The 17,653-nt window shown below is 40.2% G+C and overlaps 3 protein-coding genes across 5 annotated transcripts in view; 2 read left to right on the top strand and 1 right to left on the bottom strand.

The window, feature by feature from the left end:
- The window catches only part of LOC135936202 (lachesin-like), a 92,517-nt gene extending 87,410 nt beyond the window's left edge, over positions 1-5,107 (top strand). The window contains exons 7-9 of one of the 2 annotated variants that reach the window (XM_065478943.1): positions 1,120-1,268; positions 2,735-2,797; positions 3,788-5,107. In XM_065478943.1, the coding sequence (XP_065335015.1) occupies positions 1,120-1,268; positions 2,735-2,797; positions 3,788-3,963 (388 nt within the window). In that variant the 3' untranslated portion in view covers positions 3,964-5,107. The remainder of the gene's footprint in view (positions 1-1,119; positions 1,269-2,734; positions 2,798-3,787) is intronic. The other variant, XM_065478944.1, reaches the window with a different exon arrangement.
- A 3,590-nt stretch (positions 5,108-8,697) lies between these two features.
- Positions 8,698-9,950, top strand: LOC135935095 (V-type proton ATPase subunit E-like). Its single transcript, XM_065477167.1, has 5 exons — positions 8,698-8,791; positions 9,029-9,204; positions 9,265-9,433; positions 9,481-9,632; positions 9,738-9,950. Exons 1-5 carry the CDS (start codon positions 8,720-8,722, stop codon positions 9,886-9,888), a joined length of 720 nt encoding a protein of 239 aa, XP_065333239.1. The 5' UTR covers positions 8,698-8,719; the 3' UTR covers positions 9,889-9,950.
- Positions 9,951-14,419: 4,469 nt separating this feature from the next.
- On the bottom strand, positions 14,420-17,645 carry Dtwd2 (DTW domain containing 2). Of its 2 annotated transcripts, none has more exons than XM_065477165.1 (5): positions 17,489-17,645; positions 17,004-17,096; positions 16,764-16,949; positions 16,506-16,701; positions 14,420-14,838 (listed from the first exon to the last, which is right to left on the bottom strand). In XM_065477165.1, exons 2-5 carry the CDS (start codon positions 17,090-17,092, stop codon positions 14,518-14,520), a joined length of 792 nt encoding a protein of 263 aa, XP_065333237.1. In that variant the 5' UTR covers positions 17,093-17,096; positions 17,489-17,645; the 3' UTR covers positions 14,420-14,517. The 2 variants fall into 2 exon arrangements, with proteins under 2 accessions (XP_065333237.1, XP_065333238.1); XM_065477166.1 differs by lacking the exon at positions 17,489-17,645 and adding an exon at positions 17,159-17,336.
- Positions 17,646-17,653: the final 8 nt, after the last annotated feature.

Below are 17,653 nucleotides of genomic sequence, written 5' to 3'. Positions count from 1 at the left end.
GCACGCGGGACGCGCGGGTTGCATAAGCACCCACTCGTGCACTTTTTGCGCCGAGCGGTTACTCTGGAAGCGCAGCTTGTGTGAGAGGGGGCGACGAGAGAGATATTGCGGGGGAGCAGCGTGCAATATGAGGGGGATGATCCATCCCCGCCGAGAGAAATATTATCCATATTCGTCGCCGGCGGAATCTTATTGTGGGTCTTTGGTATCACCTCAAAGCAGCGCGCACATCGATAAATAAAGAGCGGCGTGTGCGTCTGCTTTAAACGCGAGCCGGCTTTATTGCGGCTGCGAGGCGTAGGCAGGGCTGCTGGTTCCGGCTCCTTTCGTGCTACGTGATCCGAGAATTATTGGAGACAAGTTGTGCGGCGCGTAGGCAACCCCTCGCCCTCTCTCGCACCTCAAGCGACAAAAAGGGGTTTATTTTGCCGAAGAGCAGCAGCGCCAGCGACCGACGCGTCGCGAATTTGTTTTTATTGGGTTTGCTGATCGAATTCAGAGGCGACGTGAGATTTGTGGGTGCAGTGGCAGGGACGACGGATCTTCGAGTTTGAGCGAGAGAGGGATGACGAATTGCGCCGGAATTCATAAAACTGAAACGCGAGGGACCGGAATGATAGGATACCCTGTTTATCTATATTTTGCGTAAACCCAGATTTTTTTCTCGGGAAATCTTATACCAAGTGAGCCACGCAGAGAACCCAGTGTGAGATAACACGCGGATAAACTGCACAGATGTGTAAATATTTCCGTCTGCCGCTTCCTTGCGCCAGTTGCGACGTGAGCGGCACTAGTGGTGAAAAAACGTGATTCATAAATATGAGCAGACCATACCAACGCTCTATTATGCCCCTCGTTCTTTTAATAATGTTATAAGGCCACTTGAGGCAACACTGTTGCAATTTTCAGGGACGTTTAATTTAAACCTTTCAGCTGTGCAAAAGCTTTTTTGAGACTATATTTGGAGCAATTTCTATTTTCACCGCCATTGGATTATTTTGAGTCGGTCCTGGGCGATAGGTTCGTTAATATAACTAGCCCGCTTTTGGAGACTGATTGAAGATTAATTTTGGCAAGCCACATAAATATTCATTGTTCGCAACTATGTCCTTGTTTCAGGCCCAAGTACGTGATCACCGAAAGCAAAGCCACTTACAAAGTGTACATGTCTCTGGTGATCCGCAAATTCAGCCACAGCGACATCGGAACCTACAACTGCGTCTCAACCAACTCATTAGGAAAAGCTGAGGGGACTTTGAGACTTTACGGTGAGTTTTGCTCAAGAGGGAATTGTCATTATTGTCCCTTCGACTTGTGCACGCCTCGGCAGGTCGAGCTGTGTATATACTTTTATATGACGCTCTCTATCTACCTCTACGTATACTACTTGTATTATGGAGATACATAGTTATCAAGCAATTTTGAGCACCCACTCGTTTTTCTCGGTGTTCTACTGTTTCATCCTCTTTCTTGCACTCTGCATGAGAATGCTCCCATGAATTATGCAATCTGGATTGATTTCACGCACCAAATCTCTTCAAAATTCTGCAGGCAAGAGCAGAGGTTTTACTCAAGTCTGGATATAGCATGGAATTAAATTACAAAGAAAAGTTATTCTCAGCGTTAATGCCTTCATGCACTTTGTGGATGCAGCCATGACTTTATTAAGCTTTAAATGGATCAGTCTAATCTATAAAACGATTCACCTACTTTTGCGTTCTCGTTCACAATACACACATTTTCCATATTTGTACGTTCTTTCAATATGTTCAGACATAGAGTAAAAACTCTTACACCTTCGAATACCGATGGAGAAATATTCTGCATTTCTCGTGTACAAAGTGAAAAGCGAACTCGATCAGATCCATATGTATATATGTTTGCCGTGTCGCGCGAGTTATCCATTTTCCAAGCAGAAGCTAGCTAGCAGAACTCTGCATAAAATAATCCATCAAACCGCAAGCTCCGCTTTTTCCACAGAGACAGCCTCCGTCTGATAAGACAGAGCCTGCAAACACACACACACACACACTCGCACAAATACACTAGGTCGCGCGCACATCATGCATAAAACATTTTTATTATGCCAGAAGTACTACACACATCCCGGCAGCCGGCTTAAGTCTCATTACTAATTCATTGTTCTTCTGGTAACGCACGCCACGTCGTTATCAATTTGCCTCTGTGCGTGCGTAATTTGCTCTGAAGATTGGCTCGCCACTATACAATTCACTCTTTTGATGATGAACTTTTTGCCTCGTGATTAATTTCGTTTGAAAATATTCCATAAATATGGAAATGAGCCGAGCCGCAGCATTTTTAACTTCAATACAGCTACAAAATTGATTTCCAATTTTCCCAGACCAGCTTGTTCGTTTCGAAGGTGATTATTAAATTCGATGTAATCCGGTGTCCACTTGGTCCTTTCAATCACAGGGACAAAGTGGAATTTTCGCCATGGCAGCTATTGATTTCACAAATTGCACTGTTTGCTGGGCCAAAAGAGTGTGACATAGGTGAATTTGGCCCTCACTTGTGTACACGGACGGACAGACAGATTTCGCATTTACAACTGCTCTCACTCATCCGGTCAGATTAACCAAACATCCAATACACACCCACGTTTTGAAACATTATCGTTGTATTTTTACGTGCACACGCGAACCTAAATCCGCATTCTTGACACATTCATATGAAAGCGAGACACATTCAAACAGGGTTTTTCGAATTTCAGAAATAAAATTAAACCCTGGTAATCCTCCCGAATCGACAGACAATCATGTCGCTGTGGTCGGAGGTGAGTTACCTTTCTCTGCTGCTTAGCCATTTGTGTTGATTGTGTATGCCCCGTGTGCGTGTCTCTCTGCTAGATTTGTGTGTGCACATTTTTCTCGCCGCCTTTTATTTGCCTGCCCACTCGCTCCCTACTGTCGTGCGACTGCAAAAATAAAATGCTCGGAGCAAACATTCCACGGGAATTTTGGCGCACCTCAGTTCTATTTACAGCTATCAATTCCGCGCAAGCTAATTCACGAGCTAACAAAGCTCATGCAACTCTCAACGTGCTTAATGGTGACTTTACAAACCGTTTGATTTGTTGAAAATCTGGAATTTGGCTGAGAGTTTGCCCAGAATTTTACCAGGGTACATTTATTTTCGTAACAGTTTAAGTAAACCATTTGTTTTTAAACTTTGAAATTATATATCTATAATTTACAGCTATTCCATAACAATGCGTAATTTAAAACAAAATTTCATATTTAGGACGAGACGTTATTTGTTATTATTTGATTTTGACCAAAAGTTTTCCTTTTAAAATCTTTAAAAATCATATAATTTCTTCTTTTGAAAACCTCTCACGCTGATCCCCTTTTCAGCTATATAAATAAATGAAATATTTTATTGCATTTTTAAATTTCAAATATGCCTCAGCGTAAATATATGGAATATATGATTTTTTGTGAATATTCCGTTATTATTCAGGAAATTTCGAAGGCAGATATATGATTGTTATTAAATCTTTTCCATTGTTTTGAAACTACAAAGCGTCACACAACAGCAGTGAAATTAACGAATCATTACAAATTTTGATATTTTCCCACTGCTTTATTTTTAGATTAACTCATCTCCACTTAAATTTTTCTCTTTAATTATCGGCTGATTTCTTGAATTATTTCCTACCCTCGAGCTTGTTACTGCTTCTGACTCACTCCTTCCCTTCTAGCTTGGGATTTGTTCGTTTTGAAGGGCAGAAAATGAAACTGGCGATTGGGCTGACTGTTCGCAGGTCTTGCTGAGCCTCCCCGAGGGCAGTCGTCGCGGTCGAACAGCGCGGCGGACGCGGTTGAGGGCGAGATGCGCGCCTCGGCGTCTAGCAGCTGGGGCGGCTCACCCCTTTTGGTCAGCCTGTTCTTCCTCGTTAGCAGAACAAATCACTTGGCGTGGTCGGCGAGTGCCAGATGACATGTCTAGGCGGACGACCGCTAGACCCCGCAGCCAGCCAGCCAGCAACCCCCTTCGCCCCCATTCAATATATGTCTGTGTAAATATATATACAACTGTGCGGTATAAATGAGCGAGCGAAAGCGATTAACAATAATTATCATCATCGCGAATTACATTTATCGTCCGAGACGACGAAGAGAAGAAGCACATAAATAAGCGTTAAAGAGATAAATAATTACACTGTAAATTACTTACGTGTGAGAGCGAGTGCTGAGTGCCGGGATATTAATTGTTTGCTTGATTTGCAGAACGTTTTACTGTTGCACTGAGTAAAAACAGCCATTGTTGTTTCAATTAATTGTGTGAGCACATATAATTTGTCACGTTAATTTATATTAAGGAGATAATTACTTTCAGTAATTGAAATCACGAGTTAAGATGGAGTATTTTTCAACTGTGAAAAGCTTTGTATTTTATGGGACGTCCTGTCTGATGTGCCAAACAAACAGGCCTATGTATAGTTGTGCATGAAAATATAATATCAGCAATTTACTGTTAATTTTCTACTCGTTGTCTGGAATTCCGTTAAGGCCTGCTGCTTGACGATTCGTTTTCTGTTTGATTCTTCATAATATGTCAACATTTTTAAGGAGACTGATAAGATTAATTCATAAGGTAAAATGGTAAAGAATGATGAGGAAGACATTTAAAAATTTGCAAAAGCTTATTAGAGAGTAATGCTAATATTCGCGGGAGAGCATATTTATGTTTACAACCAAATCATTTTCGCTGTAATATGTGATCTTCTGATGTTACGAGAAGAGTTTAAACACAATGTTACACACAGATCTCATTAATAAATCCCACAGATTTTTCATTAAACATTAAAACGGTGCATGATGGGCGATTGTTGTGTAAAAAATACATAGGTGAGGAAATAAAAATAAATTAAATTATCGAAAATATCAAAACGAATCTCAATGTGATTCATGGAATATTCAATTTCAGTCTTGATCGATTTGTTTCTCTGTTAGCTGATCATTGAGGAAATCTGTTTTTGATGTGAAAATCGCATTTTCTGCCATTCGGTTTCATCTTCGCAGATCCAATTTTTTCTAAGCATCTGTACACAGTATGAGAATAAATATGTTCAATATGGGAAGTGCTCGTGTTTTGTCATTTCGCATTAATCCATCAGTTACAAAGTAGAGAGAGAGCGAGAGAGAGAGAGAGAGAGAGAGAGAGAGAGAGAGAGAGAGAGAGAGAGAGAGAGAGAGAGAGAGAGGAGGCAGAGGAAAGTGGGTCGCCGCTCATCGATGGTGCAGCCGAGTTCCCATCGCTTGTTCTCTTCAAATGCAGCTGCCGGCCTGAGAGCGGAAAATAATGCTGCCGCTGTGCTGGCAAGTGTTTATATTTTGATTGGCGAGAGGACGGCGACGAGATTGCGAATCGGAGATAAAGGACCGCTTCCGGAGACTCTCGAGGCGAAGCGGCGGAGGAAGAGAGTCGGCAGCATTTGAAGGGTGGAGCCCAATTGCAACTCAAATGGCCCATCAAATGACCCCTTTCCGCTCGGGCCGAACAAATATACATTTTGCACATACGCTCTCGCTCTCGTCTGCTCACTCACGGGGTGTGTTTTGCTTGAGAATGAAGCCCTTTATTCCGTTTGAGACAAAGAAGGAGAGGGCCTTTTGAAGCGGCCGTCTGCATTCTCTTACTTCACAAACATACATCGCTCATGCACAAAAGCAGCAGATTTACTTTAGTTGGCCAACCTAATAAACGAAATGGGCCAAAACTTCGTCCTTTGAAAGCAGTTGCAACAACCTTTGCCGCGGTTCGTCCTCTCTGCTCAAACTCAAAGCTTATTCTCATTCAATTAACAAAGCTGTAAACCTTAAACAATTAATTGTTTTTAACGGCTTCGTTAAAAAAGACTGAAATGCCGTAATTCCATTTCTAAAAGCACGTTAAAAAAAGAATTCAAAAGATAAGCATGCTGCAATCTAGCCGTCTTTCTTACTCGAGTCACTACGCATAACTCTCCCTACGCATACCCTCAAAGGGAATTTTCAGGAGCAAATAAAAAGCCTCTGCAAAACAAACTCGCCCCCTTTCGTTTCTAAATGGCTTGATGTTTCCTTTTCGCTTTAAACAAAGGGTCTGTTCCTCGCAGGAGAACGAGGGAAGAAAAATTTGCAGAAAGCAAACTGCCCGGGGGCTCTCATTTCCAGTTAAAATATTAATGAGGCAATGAAGCTGCCGGAATAATAATAAATGGTGAACGAGTGCAGCAGCTTGCTCCCATTCCCAAAAGCAAGCATTTTTTCTCTTTTTTCTCTGAACGCGCACATTAAATTTTTCACTCTTCCAAGGGTCTTATTCTAACTTACTTGTATTGTGTCGAAGTTCATTACGCTGCCATTTTTATTGACTGAAAGAACTGCCGTTTTAAAGCTGACGGTTTGATAAATGTTTGAGGGAGCAGTATGAGAGCAAGAATGAAAAAATAATGTAAACGTCTCTATGACTGCTCTTTAACACAGTCAAAATTTTCCATATTATGGTAGGAGTAATCCACCAGAAATCAAGACACACTTATTTTTCGTCCCGATTATCGGTGTTATAAACAATAAGAAATCTATTTTCGAAGAGCTCTGATAGCAAAACACAATGCGAGAATTTAATATCTGCTGCCTTAACAATTTTTTCAGAAATTAAAGGAGAATACAACTCATTTTAGACAGCTGTTTTACGCTGTGTACTCTTTTGCCTAAGAGGAACGTGAAATATTGAAGAGCAAAGTGGCTGAATCCCTTTGAAAACTTGCGTGCTAAATTGGCGATCCAACTTGCTTAGTTATAGATTGTTCCGGGAGCCAATTTGCACGAGGATTTGCGCACCGACTTTCTCGAGCGAATTGGCAACGCAGTTCTGTGAAGTGTGCAAATTCTAGGATTTACCGAGCAGGGCCAACACACATGCACAAATTCCCTTTGAAGGCGCCATTAGAAATCCACTTAAATGCAAAATGGCCTGAGAAACGAGGACGACGGTGAATTCCAGCAGCACGTCGCGGGCACATGCAGAGAGAGCGAGCGAGAAAGAGAGGCATGATCAATTGGGCAAACACAACACAGTGACAGTCGCTCTGCATGCGCTATCTCGAGCTATAAATCATGCGGCTGAGAACTTCATATTCCGCCTCGCGGAATAAATATATATATACATTCCGCGCCAGCCAACATGCTCCCTTGAAGTATTTCCTTTTCTGGAGAGACGCGGGAGCAAAAATCAGGAATTGCAAATTGTTAAGTACACCCACGTAGTAATTTAAAAATGCTCTCGTTCAGGAAAATGTGATGCGCGTCCCTGAAAAACTGGCGAACTATTTTATCCCTAAATTGTGTAGAACATTAGTTTCTTAAAATGCTTTACGTCTATGCTTCAGTCTTCAGATCATAGTAATTATACAAAATGGCTCAATGTAAGAGTTGAAAACAGAAAATAGTTATATACACAGAGGAGGATTATTAATATTACTATTGATTTTTTTGGAAATTTCAATCACAGCCACCCGTCCTTAATAAAGCTGCATAGAGTAGAACCGTTTGAATTTTTGTTTATATTAATTAATTCATCTAGGATTTTTTTCGAATTTTGCTTACAAAATTTTGGTTAACATTTTTTATGCTGAGAACCATAACAAAAATCTCAATTTGAAATAAAGGAATAAAAGGATGTTTGAGACTATTTCTTGCAAAGCTAATTCCAACCAAAATACCTATTTTTTCAAGTTCTGAATACAATTATTAAAAAAGACGACACAAAATTTAACACGAGCCCACTGTTGGCGCATCTCTACATTCGGCCACCCCTTGCAGCCGTGTGTTCGTTTGATGCTGGATGGTTAAATATACAAATTCGCGCAGCGGCTGAGTAGCAGAACAACATCCTCTGCGTGCGCCAGCTGAAAAATGAATATGAATGCTGGCGCTTTTCCTCATCAGTGGTGTCATCGCGAGATTTGCATCCCGCGCGCGCTCCACTGCGCTGATTCCGTATTCACGCTGGGTGCTGCTTGTTGGCCACTGGCAAAGATGCACTCTGGCGAATTGATTCGAATGTGCTATCTAATTCGCTGCTGATAAGAATGAGAGTGTGTCGCCGCCACCGCAGCCGCCGCAGAGACGTGTCGCAAATTCAAATGGCCTTTTTATGCCGTACGCAAATCGCCGCAAAATCATTTTCCCGTCGAACAGACAAAGGCTAATGCTTTCTAGTCGTCGCAGTTGTATTTAATCTCACGCTTCAATTATTCTGCTCTCCACTCTTTGCAGAGTAATAAATCTCTGGGAGGAAGTAAAACTTAACTTATTTCATGGGAGTATTATAGTAATTGAAAAAGGCTTATTTTAAATTAACTCTCCGAGTTTTTGGTTCTTTCAATTAAGTAAGCCTGCCTTATCAATGATATTTTCAGCTTAACCCAAACTTAATCACTGCTTTTGAAACTATTTGATGTAATAAAAACATATTTTTCAATGCCATAGCTTTGGAAATACTATCATTCAAAGCTTTTATACTACAAATTATTGGAAAAAAACTAATGGTAATGTGTTTTGAAGAATATTATCTTTTCAAGCGGGGGCGGGCCCTAAACCAATGAGCGGGGGAAATGAGCAGCGAAATTATCATTTTGTTCTTCTTACGAGACATTTGACAGAGCTGTCTCGCTTTCTACTAGAGTCGGTTAGAATCCGTCCCCAACATGAAGAAAATGACCAGAAGTAATAATTCAAATCCTGCAAAGGTGTTCTGTAAGGAAGAAATCCAAAGACAGGTAAAGATTACTTTCTAATTGTAATTTTTAATATTTTTAATTTTCATATTTACAAAAAATGTGTTATGGTTTTAAACACCGTTTCTCGCATATCTCGGGGATAAAATAGAAATAAAATAATGTCAGGGTAATTTATTTGAGCAGTTTGTGCTCATTTGTAAGTATTTAAATGAAAAATTATCACTGATCTAAAAAAAGATGATGCCATGTAATAGTATTGCTTTGATTTCGTTAAAGGTTTCCCACATGACTGCATTTATCGACCAAGAAGCAGATGAAAAGGTCGCCGAGTTGGACGCGAAAGCCGAGGAGGAGTATAATCTTGAGAAGGGCACGATTACAAACCAGGAAAGGGTTAAAATCACTGATGCTTATATAAAGAAGGAAAAACAAATCAGAATTCAAAAACAGATGTGAGTATTTTTGATAACAACTTAAGTTTGTGAGCGTATCTTGTTCGTTGTCTTCTATAGCGCTACGTCTAATTACAACAACCAGCTGAGGCTTAAGGTTTTGGCCGAACGAGAAGCACATGTAAATAAGACAATTGAAGAAACGCGCGAATCCTTGGGTCGCATTGCCGAGGATCGGGAAAAATACTTGGTTGTGATGCGTCAGCTAATCCTACAGGGAGTACTACAGGTTTGTACAACTAAGCAAAATGGGCAATAATACATAAGTTTGAACAGTTTTTGGAGAGTAATGTGACATTAAGAGTGCGAGAGGAGGATGTAGACATTACTAGGTCTGTGATCGACGCTGTCATCGAAGAGTACACAAACATCACGGGCAAGAATTGCGAAATTGTCATTGACGATAAGAACTACCTTCCAGCCAAAAGGTCAGACTCAAGTTTAGTTACTTTTATATTTATCTGTTCTCTATTATCGAGGAAAATATTTTTTGTTTTCCATTTCTGACACTCGTCAATATTAAATTGTTTCAGTTGCGGCGGTGTCATCCTTTACGCTCAAAATGAGAGGATGAAAATCGTTAACACCTTGGATGCGAGGTTGACACTGATAACAAGCCAGGTAATACCTGCAGTTCGTGTCTCCCTCTTTGGAGAAAACACCAACAGGAAGTTCTACGATTAGTGTCTAAGCGCACAAAACATTTCACTTAAATTGTTGTACGGAATACATTAAAGACCTTACACACAAAACCCATATTATTTAAAACTTAAAGTGTCTTGAATAACAACCTAATAAAGAACCACGCAAAACATATTATATACTTTAGTTGACAATATTGCCAAAGAATGCATTTATTTGTTTTAAATTAAATTTTATTCAAACAAATATACAGAGAATTTTTAAGTGGTGCAAATTAATTCGCAAACTTAGAATGAATGGCATAATTAACAAATAATTCAGTGCAAAATGCATCACCTTTAAACTTACAGTCACATGACAATCATAAATATGACTCGCATTTGTGTAATTTGAAATTATAACCGCAGATTTACAACCTTAGCGGTAGGTTGGTACAGTTTGTCTTCCGGCAGCGTTCGCGGAAAGCCGTATCTTTTTCATTTAATAAATTTTTATGAGCTGTTCGGATCACAGAGAAAAGTAGCGCTTTTCCCACCTTCTGCTGAGGTCATTCAGCTGCCGACTTTTCCATTTTGTTCTTCTCGGGGAGCAACCGCGCGCAGACGAGAGAAAAATAAGAGCATGCAGCACGAGCAGAATGAAGAGTCGCTGTGCGCATCATCGCATTATGAGCAAATTCGGGCTGCTCGCCAAAAGCCACACAGGACCGATAAATCCTTTTTAGCCTCCTCCACGCGATTGTCGGCAGCTAGACTCGGCGCAGGCATACATACAAACTCTCGTCGCAGGCTAGCCTTATGGCCGGCTCTACGAGCAATAGCTGTTACAAACAGCGAATAGCCCTAGCTCAAATCGAATTACACACACACCGCACCTCTTTTTTATTTGGAGCTGTGGCTTATAGGCCCATGTCGTTTTTTCTATTTCTGCCAAAGCTCTAGCAAATTGCCTAATAGGTCCTAGCGAATTACCCTTGTAAAGTCACCATGATTAAAGATTGTGGTGTTTTACTGACATTACAGTAAAATTACATTACTTACCTTGTATCAGTTCTTTAAGATAGATTTTATTTTAAAAAATCTCTTTTATATCTAGAGAATCCATTTATGAATCTCGTTATATTAAAATGACGCATTGTTGATTTTTCCAATTAGCAAACTGCAAAAGCTCTAAAAGATGATAATTTGAAGTTTTTCTGTTTATTTCTGTTTAATTTAACTGTTTGCAAATTTATAGCGAGTCATCGATACGAATCACGGGACATTTTTGTCGAACGAGTGTCTTTTTTCGTGGCTATTCAGGTGCGTAAAATAGAGCGTTCCGCCCGTGCATTAAACTGGACCAGCCGGCTTGAGCGTGGTGCGAAAAATTGGCGAGCGCACGCTCAAGGGTGTTGCTCTCTCTGTTTTGAAGGGCCGCAATTTTTGGCATGGAGCACCTCGTAAAAGCTTGGCCGCTGCGTGTGCAAACTATTTTATGGACGGCAAGCGGCGCTTGATTTTTTTAATGCTTTATAGAATTTGGCCAGCGTGGCGCACGCGGAGCTGGCTGGCGAAATAAATTTCGTTGGCTCTCGCTCTCTGACAGACTTTCTGCACATCACTGGCAGGCAGCTAGCGGTGAAAACGAAAGCCGTAATTTCGCGAAATGAACGCGCACTGCTGAATTTTTATGCGCAGTATAAAAATGGAGACCCAGTGAGGCGTAAAATTCGTTTTCATTTGACGTAATGTATTGTAATAGCAGCCACCGAGCACATAGAGAAGCCAGCTCGGCCTCAAGCGACTTCTTTTTCATTGAGGCGCAGAGAGTTAAACATTTCGTATTCAAATTTTGGCAGTGGGATTTTTGTCATAGGCAAACACGCCTGGTTCTCTCATCCTTTTTAAAATAAAACACGTTTTCAAACTTGTATTGATGTTTTTTATTATTGACGGCGCCAATTGAAGTTGGAAAATCCGAGCATATTTTCCATTAAATCATATGTGTGTTTAGCAGAGTGTGCAAGTTCATTTAAGTCTTTCAAATTTTGTGTCTGCGTGAGTTGTTTTGCAGGGGAGTGCAAATAAGTCCGTGCATTGGATGATCAACCACAACAATTTCTTACATCTTAATAGCTTACAATAGATCCAACATAATTCTGTGTCCAGCAGATTAAAACTCCAATTTGAGACTTATCAAATTTTGATCAAAGCCACCTCATTTTAGGTTGGTCAGAATATTAAAATACAGTATTCTCCGATCTACAGGTCTAACAAATATTTGAACATCGCAATGATTCTCCAAAGGTTATTATAGCTGCATTATTTGATTCTGGTGCTGTACGTGAGTTTGTGGGTATATAGAGGGAGATTTTTTCTTTCACCGCTTTGTTATCCTTGACTAAAAACTAGACACAGTTGTTTAGCAAGCAAAAAGTCTGCTTTCAGCGACCGACATTAAATCCCAAGGGCTGAGCCAGCGCGGTGAGCAGATGGCAGAGAGTCGAATCTGTGCGCGCGGCCGGCTCGTGAGCAAATTAATTTACATTGCATAGGAAGCCCGCAGCAGCTTTCGCTAAATTGCATTTTTAGATTTTCCCCACGCCATCTGATGGTGGGGCAAAGGTGATTATTGGGGTCGGGCGTTCAAACACCGAACGAGTTCTGTTGTAGGGCAGGAAGCAAGCTGGACCAGCCTCGTTCAAAATTCAATCTCCAGGGGCAATAAACGGCAAGAAACTTTTTCGATATATTAATTTTGGAAACTTTTGATGAAACGATAAAATTTCATCTCATGCAGTGTGATTTCAAACTCCTCGGGTTCTAGAATAATCATCATCCTTTATTTTATTAATGTTTTAACAATTTAAGCCTTTTTCAGCTTTTATTTAATTGGTTTTCTGAAATTAATTAATGATGCCAATATTCACGCTTGCATTATTTGATTAAATTATTAATAGCACCGAATAAACCAATTTTAATCCAAGTTGAAATTAAGTTTAGAACCTTTTACCAATTATTTGAATGAAGTTTGGTGAGCTTATAATGCATTAATTCCATACTTGTATTGTCTCGCTCAACAAATATAAGCATTAGAGCTGGTCTCCTGCATGGCTTCCTTTTTTTCTCAGAACAATTAGATGCGTGATGCTAACAGAGCCCCAGTACAAAAATCACCTTGCTCTACTTTTTTTTACTGATTATTGGATTACATCAGGTAAAGGGCACAACCAGTGCAGAGTCAGCGACACTAAAAGTCAGTAATGTACAGGCTAGCGTTTAATGAATTACATTTAGAGAAAGAGAAAATGCCCGTGGTGTTCTATTTGGGGATGCTACAAGCATTCATCTGAATCGGCGCTCTATTAAGGGTGCAAGAGAGTGACCGAGATAGTGAATTAGTAAGCTGTTCAAGAGAGCTGATGCTGCCGATAGAAATCAAGACGCCCGACGCAATTAGTGGCGTTATCCTTTTGTGTGGCGCGTGACACGATTTGCCCGCACGCTCTGATCACCAGTTAGCAGGACAAGGGGATGAACGCAGCAGCCACCCAAGGATAATTGTATCCTGACTGGGTTTCGCAGCAAGAAAGCAGGTTGGTGCTCATCAATTTAAAAGGGCAATTACGTTTGTCCTACTATGAATTTTGGGCTGACATGTTTTTTCCTTCTACAATGAGTAATTTTGATTTGTTTTTCAAGGCTGCCTATGATAAAAAATATAAATAATATCATAAGGGTGTCAGCAAAAACAACAAATTCTGTTAAGAGTTCCCTCAGACAAAAAATTTAGAATGTTGTTGATGCATGAAATCCTGATATTGATTGCGGCTATTTTTATGCGTCAAAGGACCTGGCAACCTGGGCTTCAGTTACAGTTGGCAGCCCTATGTGGTGATATTTAATATGCAATCATCGGCTGCAGCTTTCCATGAAACATATTTAACCATTATACATGTGGAGTATCATTTTTCCTAATTGCATGGGCATATTGCGCCTTCTGGCACTTGAAATATTCATACGCAATTACAGTTCTAAGCGCTCTATATGTACATATTGATGCAAGAGATCAATAGGATCTTTTTCATTTTAATCCGTGCCAGCAGTGTTTTCGCATGCAAATCGTGTGGGTGTGAATGCAACATCCTATCCAAGGCAACATTGCAGCAACTAGTGCAGGCAAAACATCAAAAGGGTGCTCTAAAACAACTTCGGCTTGCGTACAATTATCATGATCCGCGTAGCATGGCTTTTTTGATATGTTCTGCTTTACATTTTAAAATATCACATTTGGCTATCATCATATCAAATGCTCAAAGTTGTAAACATCAACGTCTTTAGCTTTAGTTGGTTTTCGCAAGGAACTCATCAATTTTCACTTCCAACTAAAAGTCACAACTTGCAATTTGTGCAACTTCAAAAGTAATCATAGCCACCAAAAAGGTGCCAGATGAATTTCAAGTATTAATAATTAAACCACTACAGTCTATTCCTTGCAAATGAAACGTGATTTTCGAACCAAATTTTCACAAAGTAAGAATGCTGCATTATTTTCTTATTTTTCAAGAACTGATCAAATAAATTAACGAAAATAAGGATAAATGAGTCTCAATTTAATATTTTACATCATAAAAAATAAGAAAAATACAACAAAAATGAATAATGGGTAAAAGTAAAGCAAGAGTTCGCGTCAGCTTGGCTCCTTGCCTTTGCAGTCCTGCACAGAGGGAATGTCGACGAGGCTGTACAACTTCTTGCGCGTCCTCTTGCCCACAGGCTTCCTGTACTCGCCTATGTCAAGCAGCGTCTTCTTGCTTTGGTGTGGTACAGCACCGTGCCATATCTGGAAGCGGCACAAGGCCTGCAGCGGTTGCAGTAGCTCGTGTTTAAGTCGGTGCCTCCCTTCAAGGATGCCCAATGCCTCTGCTACCGCCTCCACCGTTGAAAGACAACCTTCGTTTGGCTGCGTTCGAATGATGTACTCGCTTTCTCCCTTCATCGGCAACTTAACCTATAATGACACAAACGTTAATTGATAACAAATCAAATATACAATCATATTTAGGTCTGTACATCAAACTTAATTAGCAAATACATGCTAATAACTAGTTGTAAGTAAATTAATTTGACTTTACAAATAAATATAAAAAAGGAGAATTTTTGACCAGCTCAATTTTACAAAATGGCTTTAATACAGGAAGACAATGTCACAAATTATTGATCGTATCATCACTTTAAGCCCCATCAGCAGCAATTCATGTCTCGTATGAGAATATATGTGATGTTCATATTGTTTAATCTTCAAATTTATTTTTCTGCCAATCCTGGTTTAAATTGAACACGGGTTCAATCCCTTAAACAATGAAAAAAATGTTTACTTCATGAATAAGCACCGTTTCCGGTGGAGTGTTTCAAAATTCAACCAGCAGGTTTTAACTGGCACTAATTTAAACCAGATTTTTCAATAACAATTTTTGCCAACATCAGGTTTTTAGCAATATTTGTTTGAAATTGTACATTAATAATTGTCTTAATTGTCTGGCCAAGATTGGATGAAATAGTGAAAAGAAAACCATTTTAAAAAAAGTACACCAGTCACAGGTTAAATAATTACCGTGAAAAAATTCCACCCTGAAAAGTTTCCCTTAAACAGTGAAGTGTCTGACCCCTCTGTGAGGTGTACAAGGAAAAATCCCCAAGTGAACCAAAACGACCTTTTTGTGCATATAGTAAGTTTGAAGCTGACAACGCAAAGCCCAACAGTTAGCATTCCAAAAATATACAATCATCTCCCGCAGGGAGTGAATGACATCTCGAATTACAAACGATTCGTGAAAGTGGTAAAAAATATTGTACAAATACAATTGTTATGACTTTAATGAGAATTTGATTTGTGAGTGAAAAGACGTGTGTAAATGTGTATAGTATGTGTGATGATGTATTTTAAAATCGATCTTGACAACTATTTATAAGTCATTGTAAATATTCCAACGTAATGAATCAAGGAAAATTGAAATTGAAATCATAGTTTTTTTCCAAGTCCCTTCAGACTTGGGAAAAAATTATTTATATAGATTATACACACATTTCCTTGAACATGGCATTAAACCAGGTTTAACTAGATGCATGGACATTTTCCAAAAAAGCTGGCTTTATGTATAACTGACTGCAGTAAGTTTGGCATTTCATTTTCCTTATGGCGAAATATATTTTGATTTTTAATAAGGAGACAGTGCATGCCGCTTGATTAGAGTCAATTTTCTGAGATATTTGCTTGGCAACCTGGGAAAATGTTAGCGCTCTCCCAATTTTTAGAGATTGTTTCAAGTAAAGGTGAAAAGGATTCTCCTCAATTTTTCTGTAAAGCTATTTACTTTAAACAACCATTACTAACTGAGCAAAAGGATTAAAAAGTTTGAAGTCAACAATATCTTTCACGAATAGGCTGCATGATATAGAAGCATGATTGTGTTTCTCACAAAACTGTGTCAATTCTACGCAATATAATTATGTATTATAGAAGCAATTTAGTAAATTTGACAAACTAATAGTTTGACATTAAAATATTCTATAATATAGAGAGCTCAATATAGAGGATTTGTTGCAGATTATACTAGCGATGCTTGCCAAGATTAAAACAGGGTTAGAGGCAAATATTGATTTTGCATAAAAATTTACTTGAATGCATTTGTGGAGAAGAGGGCTGTTGTGGTACATGGACTTGGCTTGGGCCCAAGTGCCGTCAATGACGACCAGATTGTACGGTTCGCTGTCCTCTTCCACTTTGGGAATGTTCTCTATTGGGATAGACTCTTTTGACGGGTACAAAACAAGGGTGTTGGGCGTTCTCAGCAGCTCTTCAAGACCAGTGTGCCTGGAATATCAGTTTAGAGTTGACACATTTGCTGATCCGTTAAAGAGTCAAGCTAGACTCACTTTGCTGAGGGAAACTTTTTTCCCTTGTAAACGTTGCACTGGCCCGGAGAGAGGGCGAGTTCGAGCATAGGCACGGTTCTCAGGCATCGTTTTTCCTCTGCAGGATGCTGCAAGATGACCACTCGGCTCCTGGTTGTGATGGTAGTCTGTGGCAGGAAGGGGCACCAGCACACCGAATGCGGTCGTCTGCAATCATTCGCGTCAAACTTTATTGGCACTGGGCTTAAGGGAGTGACCTACTTGCAGGCGCCACACTTGTCCCTCATGACAGGCGGGTCGGCGGGAATTCCACTTAATTCGTCCCAGATCGCGTCCTCAGAGTCGGTCATTTTCCTGGAGGGGAAACACAATTATTTAAAATCTGTTCATCCAAGGGAGCGTGTAAATATGCGTGCCTAAAATTTGAAAACTCTCTTCATTGCCCCACGCGAAATCCAACGAGCCGTGTCCTTATGAATTATTAATTCAAGTATATTTATGCACGCGGTGGGGTAACAAGTGGAGAGATTAAAACAGGCCAATTAGAATTAAACCGTGCAAAATTAATTTATGCACGAAAGTCCGCATAGGTTGCCAAAGTAACCCTGCAGCGGCGTTCGAGTCAAGAGCTCGCGTTGGGTTGGTGGTTGGTTGGTGCCAGTTGGTGCTCAATGAAAAAATCCATAACACGGGCTGCCGAGAGTTGCCCGTCGAGATCAAGAGCAAATAAAGAGGCGGCCACTCACCACAGCTTGAATCAGCAGTCGAGGCTAGGAAGACACTGCCTGGGGCCAAAAACAAAAATATTGGCTGCGCTGCGTCAATTTCTTTCGGACAACGTCTGCAGGCCGACCGAGCCAAAGACTAACACGGGGACAAGTTTCAAGTTGTCTAGTGGCGCTGCAGTCGTT

Source organism: Cloeon dipterum, chromosome 2 (genome assembly GCF_949628265.1).
Source record: "Cloeon dipterum chromosome 2, ieCloDipt1.1, whole genome shotgun sequence".
Lineage (NCBI taxonomy): Eukaryota > Metazoa > Arthropoda > Insecta > Ephemeroptera > Baetidae > Cloeon > Cloeon dipterum.
The sequence above is the reverse complement of the archived record's forward strand: the minus strand, read 5'-3'. Positions and strand labels throughout refer to the sequence as shown.

Coding starts and splice junctions, on each gene's coding strand:
- LOC135935095 (XM_065477167.1), top strand. CDS start 8,720: ATGAAGAAAATGACCAGAAGTAATAATTCAAATCCTGCAAAGGTGTTC. Junction 9,434..9,480: donor TCCTACAGGGAGTACTACAG/GTTTGTACAACT, acceptor AAGTTTGAACAG/TTTTTGGAGAGTAATGTGAC. Junction 9,633..9,737: donor AACTACCTTCCAGCCAAAAG/GTCAGACTCAAG, acceptor AAATTGTTTCAG/TTGCGGCGGTGTCATCCTTT.
- Dtwd2 (XM_065477165.1), bottom strand. CDS start 17,092: ATGACCGACTCTGAGGACGCGATCTGGGACGAATTAAGTGGAATTCCC. Junction 16,950..17,003: donor GACAAGTGTGGCGCCTGCAA/GTAGGTCACTCC, acceptor GAATGATTGCAG/ACGACCGCATTCGGTGTGCT. Junction 16,702..16,763: donor AAAAAGTTTCCCTCAGCAAA/GTGAGTCTAGCT, acceptor CTGATATTCCAG/GCACACTGGTCTTGAAGAGC.